At 42.8% G+C, this 9,437-nt stretch overlaps 1 protein-coding gene across 5 annotated transcripts in view; it reads left to right on the forward strand.

The window, feature by feature from the left end:
* The window catches only part of TENM1 (teneurin transmembrane protein 1), a 343,154-nt gene extending 337,765 nt beyond the window's left edge, over positions 1-5,389 (forward strand). For all 5 annotated transcript variants that reach the window (XM_042807094.1, XM_042807096.1, XM_042807095.1 and 2 more), the window contains 2 exons: positions 441-583; positions 2,044-5,389. In XM_042807094.1, the coding sequence (XP_042663028.1) occupies positions 441-583; positions 2,044-2,802 (902 nt within the window). In that variant the 3' untranslated portion in view covers positions 2,803-5,389. The remainder of the gene's footprint in view (positions 1-440; positions 584-2,043) is intronic.
* The last annotated feature ends 4,048 nt before the right edge of the window (positions 5,390-9,437 follow it).

The following is a 9,437-nucleotide window of genomic DNA, read 5'->3' on the forward strand; positions in this document are numbered from 1 at the left end:
CATGGATTCAAGACTCCATAAATCTTTTATGTACATCCAAAGTTACTATTTGGCTCTAATCTTACATATGTTAAAGTAATTTCTTTAATAGATAACATCATACTAAGCTTTATCTGTTTTCTGTAGCCTTTATGGTAACCAAGAAAATAATTAATAGTTGTTTCTGCTGCTTTTCTAAGTGCTAAAATTAGGGGAAGAGTGGAAGCAGCTTAATTTGATTTTTTTCCATTATAAATAAATAGAAGGTACACTATTGATTTGAGTATAGCTATGCTTTGTAATCAAATAATTTGTTTGCTACAATAAATGCTGTAACCAGTACTGAAAACATAAACTGATGTGAAATCATTATTTCTGTATAGCTGGGATTTCTGCAGACTACTGTCACTTTTTCTAGGAGTTATGTGCCTTATTGCCAGCATCCTTTTCTTGTTTTATAGACATTGGAAGTTGGCTAGAGCTCTTTGGCTTCCAGTTGCACAACGTACTACCTGGATTCCCAAAACCAGAGATAGAAGCATTGGAGACAACATATGAACTTCTCCAGCTTCAGACAAAAACCCAAGAGTGGGATCCTGGAAAGGTTAGCAAAAACTCTGTTCATCTGCTTCTAATACTAAATTGAGGAATTTTATTAGAAAATGTTGGAGACCAAGGAAACAATGTGACTGTATCTTTCAACATCCTAGGCAAGGAATAGTCCAACAATGCTGGAAACTTTAATCTTGTCAATTATGTACTGGCATAAGAGTGGAGGAGAGTTTTAAGGAGAAGCTTTTAGCAATGCCGTGAAGGGACTTTGCAGCCATATACAGAGAAACTATCCAAATTTGAAGGGCAGGATAGGCAAAAGGGTAAAAGTGTGTGAAAATTGAAAAAGCTACAAAAAATTTTGTGGGATTAAAAAATTAAAACAACAGATTTTCACCTTTGTTAGCAAAGATGCCACAAGAGATGCAAAATCACTGAGAGCATAAACAGCTTTACAAGTCTTTACCTCCACGTAATTATTTCAGGCAAACGGTAATGTTGCTATGGATTTGTAAGGGGAGTTGTAAAACTCAACCTTGCCTCAGGGCTTATTTTCAGTAAAGAAGAGCCATGCAGCAGCTATCAGGGTCTAGCAATCAGTGTAACTGCAACAGGACCAACTACCAATATTCTGTGTGGGCGTTTATGTTTTGCATTTGACCATGTGAGCATTTGTTAACAAAGAAATATGATTTTGCAAAGATGAGAGAGAAAACATGCCTTTCTTCTAATGTAGTCAGGAAAAGGAAGTATAAAGTGTTGTGGGTTCATGTTCATAGCATTTAACACACTTCTTTTCCCATTCACAAATGACTGCACAAAGTGCAGAGGGCTGTAGGGTCAGAGCTTGTTCCAGATGTAGGAGCATGTCCATGTGAAATTGTCACTGAGATATTAAAGAATCTATTACAAAGGCACAGAAAAAGTGTGGTGAGAGGTGGAGTGTTAAAAGACAAATAGATGGCTGGAGTGAGGGTTTTTTTAGCCTCAGTGGGGAGCAAGATCTACAGATCTGATGTACTTGACTGGTTGCTATTGTTCTAGTGTCTTGAGACCTTCACAGCCTGCTTTCCTTTAAAGAATGGGCTATAAAAACTATTACTGTTATTTTACAGAAGACGTAATTAAATGCACAGAGGCTAAGCATAGAATCATGTGAAAGAGCACAGCGTTGAGTTCAGGTTTCCCCATGCCTAAGAGTTGAAATACCAGCCATTAGAGTCACAATTCAAGGAGGTGAGGAAGAAAAAAAAGATAAATAAATACAAAAATAGCATTTGTGATAAACACGTTTTCCATTTGTTTTGTAGAAACAAGAGTCCAAGAGATAGAAAGCAATACCTTAGGTGATTGGAAAGCCTTGCATATACCCAGTCTCTGTAGATGTGCACCATGTTTTCCAAACAAATTGAAGATCCATGCTAGGCAATTAAGGGATTAGGAGGGTCTGTGAGACACTATAATGAACTGCAAGGTGCCTTGCCTGCAAACTATTGGTATTTTCTTTTCCAGACTATCCTTGGTATTCAGTGTGAGCTACAAAAGCAACTCCAAAACTTTATATCCTTGGATCAGCTTCCTATGACACCCAGGTATAGTGATGGCAAGTGCTATGAGGGAGTGAAGCAACCGAGATTTGCCGCTATTCCTTCCGTATTCGGAAAAGGCATCAAATTTGCTATAAAGGATGGTATAGTGACAGCTGACATTATAGGTGTGGCTAACGAGGACAGCCGGCGCATTGCTGCCATCCTTAACAACGCCCACTATCTGGAGAACCTGCATTTCACCATAGAGGGCCGAGACACACATTACTTCATCAAGCTGGGGTCTTTGGAAGAAGATTTGGCCCTCATCGGCAACACCGGAGGACGACGCATCTTGGAGAATGGCGTCAACGTCACAGTGTCGCAGATGACTTCTGTAATCAACGGGAGGACTAGACGCTTTGCTGACATCCAGCTCCAGCACGGCGCGCTGTGCTTTAACGTTCGGTACGGAACGACGGTGGAAGAAGAAAAGAACCATGTCTTAGAGGTAGCCAGGCAGAGAGCTGTGGCTCAGGCCTGGACTAAGGAGCAGAGGCGGTTGCAGGAAGGGGAAGAAGGTATTAGGGCATGGACAGATGGAGAGAAACAGCAGCTTTTAAGCACTGGGCGGGTACAAGGCTACGATGGATATTTTGTTTTATCTGTGGAGCAGTATCTCGAACTTTCTGACAGTGCCAATAATATTCACTTTATGAGACAGAGTGAAATAGGCAGAAGGTAACAAAGAAAATCTCTGCCTTTGCGTCACCAAAGACTGCCTGTTTTTAAACGTAAAATGGTTTATTGTATTGGTTTTTCTAGATCAGAACTCTGTATATATAAATATAGAGGAAAAAACATATCCAACTGCCTTTAAATGTGACAGAAGATGGTATTTTAATATTGTTCGTTTAACTCTTTGAGAGATGACAGTGACGATTTTTAGTTCTTGTGTGGCAGTATTCAAAAATTTCAGAGGCAGAGTCCTGACAGCTGAGCAGCGCGACCTGCGCGCGAGGTGCCAGGGGTGACACCGCACATCCCTGCGGGGTAGGGGAGAGCGCAGCGTGCTCTGCCTTCTTCTAAAGAAACACAACTTTTTTGTTGTTGATTTAATAATTCACCAATTATTTACAAGGTTACAGAGCCTGATTCTGCAACCCGTATTTACTGGGTAGTTTTCATCCCAGTGAGATCTCCCACAAGTTCAAGGGATTGCATACAGAAACCAGACTGTGTATGGAAACTTCATAGTTGCTCACCAACCCCGCACATGTCATTCCTCACAGCTATGATCTAAGGGATTTTCTAACCTGGGAAACTCGACTTGTGTTGGATACAGTACGTAAAAGGTTGTCCCGTACAGTCTTTAGCTTTGCTCAGCCGTAGCCACCTCTCAGCCCCCTCAGTGATGAATGCCACGTTGCATCTACTTTTGCAGGTGGGGGTATCTCCGCCGAGGTTTCCCTTGGCACTGGGTTATGCTGGAGTCCAGCAGCACACTTAGAGCTGCCGACCCTCCTGGTGGAGGGGTGCCGGGTGGCACGGCCCCGCCAGCCTTCAGCCAGGCCTCGGGGGTGGCCAGAGAAGGGCTTTGCGAGCGCTGTAGTCGACAGGAGTCTCTCCACCAACATCAGCGTGCTCCAGACTGGGCTGTAACTCGGTGCTTTTGGGACAACCCTCGTTACCCAGCTGGGAGGGCACACAGGGTGCAGTAGCAACAAGCCGTGCAGGATCAGTCCTGTCGGTAGTCGTTGAGCCAGGACTCATCTTTTCACAGATCATTTGGAAATTGCAGTGCTGTTGGGTTTAGGCATCGCGTTCTTTTAATCTCAAATTAATAATCCTGTTGTATTACTCATCTTTTCGAGTCTGCAGAATATTGGTGGGTTGGGAGTTGATGAACCTAAGTGTGGATAGTAAATATGTTGATAAACGTAGAACATTTTGGGGATGACTCTTCACTTTTCAGCTCAATATCTAGAGCACATAGAAAAGCATTATATTGCATGGACAGAAATTTTTATTTCCCAAGATATCATGCGCTGCTGGCACAGTTATTTCATAGCAGAGTAGGTGATCCTTCTTTCAGCTTGTCATTTTTAAAAGACCTGATTATCGGGAGGTGGGGAGGGAACATGGGGAGGGGAGGGACGGGTAAACAGTTTTCCTTTACTGACTTTCAGAGGGAGCTAGAAGTCTTGTTATAGAGCCTGTGTATCCGTAACAGTGATGTTATTGCACATTTCTTTCAAAACAGACATAGTAAATATATTGAAACAATTTCTGCTCATATTTACTGAAGCCAACAAAGTGCTTTCTTTGTCTGTCTTCCTTTCTTTCCAGTTTTCTTTTTTTCCCTTGTTTTTGGGCAAGTGGAGCAGACTGTACCAAAGTTAGAGATGAGCCTGAGCTGGCACACGAGACCTGAACCCCCGGACCCCGCCAGGGGTTTGAATTCAGGTCTCAGCCTCCCACCATTAACGTCTCTTTCCAGACTCCTTCCGCTCCCCCGGGAGCCAGCGCAGCTTTGGGGGTGCAGGGCCAGGCTGAGCAAGAGCCTGGCTCCTAAAACCGCCCTCTACTCCCCAGCCAGGGGGAATTGTGGACCAAAACCTGCACATACACATTTTGATCAGGCTCATCATTAACTAATGTATAGAATTGGGAGCTGACAACATTCAGGTTTGACAGCTCTGATTTCTGTAATTTTCCATACAATCACGGAGAATTTGAATACCTCCACACCAAGCCTAAAAATGGACCTTCAAATCCTTGAGCCTCTAATATGCTTTTACTCAATGGAAGAATAATTTATGAATTGTATATAGAGAGTGCATTCATAAATGTGATGATGTATTTTATCACTGATCCAAGATGTCAATATTAGAGTCTATTTTACTTATATTTTAATCAATTATACTTTTTTGCAATTCACTAATGAGGTATCATTTTCAAACTGCTTTAAATATCCACTATAAACAAATATTTGAAGCTATTAGAATTACCTTGAACTGTGCATTTCTAGTATGTAATACATATTTAGTTAGCTTGTGCCTTTAGTTTCTTAAAGTTATATTTGTATTATATGCAGGAAATGCACTTTGTATTACCTACAGCTGTGTTTTTTAATACTGCCTTGATTACTGTTGTTCTCATATTATGCCAAAAGGTCAAAGAGTGAAATGTGTTACAAGTTTGTCTCTGAAAGTAGATTTGGCATTTTCCCAGTTCCTGGGTGCAGTCTAAGGTACATTTTTGAACATTATTTGTTATGAGACTATAAATGTATAAAGAATCACATGACATTACATGGCCCGGTTACAAAAGGAAAAAAAATGTCTTCATCATAACAGTTTCAGAAATTTAGGAAACTAAATATAAATGTCGTGTTGAGGTGACAGTGCTAAAGAAATGAGTTATTACTGCAAGAGCACTGGAGACTGAAGTCGTAGCTCCACATGGGCCAGCCAGCAGTGATTCATGAGAACCAAGTAAACAAATCGCTTTGGACCATCTTGTTCATGAACAACCCCAGATGGAGGCAGGGAATATTTCAGTCTCCATTTTTTTTTCCTAGTAATTAGACCAATTTCTCAATGTTGCTTTTGGTAGTTTTCCTTTCTTATTTTTGTTTTTGTTTTTGTTTTGCACTATAGCCTAGAAACCCAAATGAGAAAAAGGACAATAATGGCATGGAAATTTTTACTGTTATTTAGATCACATAATTTGATGCTAGCATTCTGCACCGCAAACAAGGTTTTGAAAGTGGAAAAAAAAACTAAACTAAACTAAACTAAAATAAAATAAATAAAAAAATAAAATAAAATAAAATAAAATAAAATAAAATAAAATAAAATAAAATAAAATAAAATAAAATAAAATAAAATAAAAAACACTGTTGCACACTATCTTGTAGCAAAGTACTTACCATGAGAAATACGTGCTATATTTTTTACGACAGCCAAACAAATAGTGTGTACAAGTAATGTTTCCTTTGCTTTCATATTTATTTAGCAAATCTAGAACATGTCAAAGGTATAATATATATATATAGATATCTATGTAGAACATAGCCAAATAAATATGTATGGATTGGTCAATGTGCATCTCGGTATACACACCCTAGCTGTTTGGTTTGAGCTCTTTCACACCCTCGCCTTGCACCCCAGCTCGGTGGACGGGCCCCCCCTCTCCCTGGCCGTGCATCCCCAAGGCTCTGCCGTCCCCCCCGTCCCCCTGCCCGCCGAGCCCCTCTCCGCCGGCGCCCAGCGCCGGGGTCACGGAGCAGCAGCTTTTCCGAGGTGAGCGATGGCCATCGGTGCTGCTGGAAGCCGAGGCGCGGGTCCGAAGCGGGAAGCGGTTTGGGCAGAGCAGCTCCTGCTTTAGCCTGAGCAAAAAGAGGTGGGCAGAGCCCTGGCAGGGTGTCAGCTGGCGCGGGGGGATTCGCCGCAGCACGGCTGATCCAGCACGGTGACGCTCGGGCCGCCGACTGCCGTGAGGGTTTTCCCCATCAAATGCTGACTGTTACTTAAACCTCTCCTTGATACAAAACATTACCAGGTTGAAAGCGCCCTGACTGCCAGAGGAATCGCTTCTCGGCAGAAACGGGGAACAGTGGAGTCGGACTCGCTGTGGATTTGTCCGGGCATTTGTCACCTGCCATTATTTGTCTAAGGAAACGTGTTTGACAATTTCCAGTTTTTCCTTAGATCTCGTGGTGGACTTTAGCCTTTTAATAAATGTTAGTATATCAAATCGTGTCCTTGACAGTATTTTACTTGTATGAACCATGATAAAACATTAAAATCTTCATACTCTTCAGGCAGAAGTGTCAATAAATGAGAAAGAGAAGCATAGCATATGATATATGTCAAAGTAATGTTCCTTTTTAGCTTTCTCATCAACAGTAAAAATGTTTACAATGTATGCCAAGATCTTCAGTTTCTGTCTAACACCAGTTAGAGGTTCTGATCTTACAGAAATTGTGTTATAATGGCCTCAGCCTCGTTGCTAGGAAACAATAGATCCCAATTTTTTTATTCCTGCTCTAACTCCTGTGCTGAATAGTGACTGGATACTGTACAGGTTTATGTTATATGGCTGCAGTTAAATGGTCTGATGCATTTTGCTCTGGGTTTCAGACCAGAAGCATGCATTTTCTACAAGAACATCCCAGCAACACGCTGTAAATATTAAAAGTTAATATATTATGTGTCGATATTTGAAAAGAAAGTACTTTGACTATTTCATTTTTAAAAAATAAAGGTGCAAACTGATGGCGTGTGACATTGTCTTTGTTTACACCATGTATTTGGGATATTCTGGTCGTGTCAGTAAAAGGTGCTTCCATACAGCTAAAGAAGGGCTTCAGACAATATTGGTTGATTCAAAAGTTGGGAGGCAGGGAGCTGCTACTAAGATTTAATTTTATCAAAGTTCATCCATATAACTCTGCAGATTTCACTGCAGGTGAAATCACAGACAGTTTCTATGCACATGTTATTACATTTCATCAGAACAAATATGAGAGAAAAAAAAAAATCTGCTAAATGCATTTGTGCTCCCAAGAATTGAGTGGGTGAAGTCAACAGCGGTGGTAGGGGACTTTGCTCAAGTTTAAGTACCTGCACATTTTGTAGAGCTGCTTCAAATAGATAATGATGAATGACTATATATATCAAAAGTGTGTGCATGAGGAAAAATAAAAAAACCCAGCACATGCAACAGAGAGGAGGAGACAGTGAACTGGAGGGGCAGAAGGAATGTCTAAGGCTAAAGGAAGGGTGATGTGGTGAAAGCCAGATCAGAGCAGCCGGGCTGGGCAATAACCCAGTGTGAGGGCTGAGGCTGGAAGAGCTGCGTTGGATGGGTAAGAAGGACGTTAGACCAAAGGGGATCTCTGCTAGAAAAGGGAAGAAAACCAGCCTGGAAACTGGTATTGATTTAGTGCTGCAAGATGTCTGTCTGGCCATAGCCGGGCAGTAGGGGAAGGATTCGTGGAGGCAAAACCAGAGCTGTGGCAGGAGTAGTCACTGCAGAGGAACAGCATTGCCTTTGCTGGGAAGAAGGCCGAGCAGGGAGGGCCAGGTCAGGGGACACCGAGTCCCCGCACTGAGCTGCAAAATCAGCTGTAGGAACCGGGGCTGTGGCACCCAGGGGAAGGGGGGGGACAGGGGGGGCTGGCAATAATGGGGCAGAGCAACCGCAGCAACAAGGGGCTGCACCCCAGTGTGGCTGCAGCCTGGCAGTGGGGGGTGGTGGGAAGGAAGGAGCAAGTGATGCAGACATTACCTGGTGAAGTCATGCCCACAAAATTCAGCTGCTGCTCTCTAAAAGGATCTGTAGCTCTTCACACCTAAATCAATGCATGAAATCTATATAATTTCCATATTACTGTTCCCGTAACCAAGCATTGACTCCTTCTCCCATGGGTACCATGAGCTTCTCTCTGTATCCACCTTGTTTAAGCCTACAGCAGTTCCAGACCCTTGGGCACCCAGAAAAAAAAAAAAAAAAAAAAACAACGTAAACAAGCCTCTGTCTTAATAATTTGCATCAGAAACTGAAACGGCATTCTCAGCTTTAAACAAAAATGGCATCTTCTCACCTATTTTATGTATTTTTTTAGAAGAAGAATAACTGCTGGAGTCATCCATAGTCAATCCATCTATCCTCAGCTCACTGCGCCGCAGAGCGGACGTGCAGCTGCTGCTCTTGTGCCACAGGGTTTGCACACACAGCACTGACAGCCTCGGCCGTTGCTTGAAGTCAACAGGACATTTCTATAGGAAACAGCCCTTGGGCAAAGCACTTCCCACTGCATTTATCCCCACCACGCTGCAATCATCTACCACGGACCATTTCCAAGCACAGTCTTTCCTGCTCCCAGGAGAGGCCAAGTAAACCAGGAGCTTAGACCCCACTTAGAAAGCAAAAGGGCTCCCCCAGGAAGCCTGGGGCACACACACACACTGCCAGCACCCAGCAGGTCGGTTGGCTTTGGGGAAGGATGGTTTGCAGGAGCACAAAGCCAGAGAGGAACATCCAAGGGACCAACCACTACAGGCACACAGCAAAGATGGGAAACTCTTAAGGCACAGAGGAGGAGGGGAAGGGTCAGTGGGCACAAGCGACAGCAAAGCTGCTGGTGCTGCGAGTGTTGTGCGCCGTGCTGGAGGTGGGCAGCTCAGTGCCTCTGTGGCTGATGTTTGCTGAATTATGTAACAATTAAAAAACAGATTTAAAATATTTAAAAGATGCTGGGCCTGCCACTCTATGGTACTGTATGAATTCCCTTCTTTCAACCAACGAGAGTATGTAACAAAGAGGTGCAGAGCAACACGTGCACACAGAGTGTAAAATATGATGTGACTA

This window comes from Tyto alba, unplaced genomic scaffold, assembly GCF_018691265.1.
Source record: "Tyto alba isolate M040663 unplaced genomic scaffold, T.alba_DEE_v4.0 Super-Scaffold_5, whole genome shotgun sequence".
NCBI classification, from domain to species: Eukaryota; Metazoa; Chordata; class Aves; order Strigiformes; family Tytonidae; genus Tyto; species Tyto alba.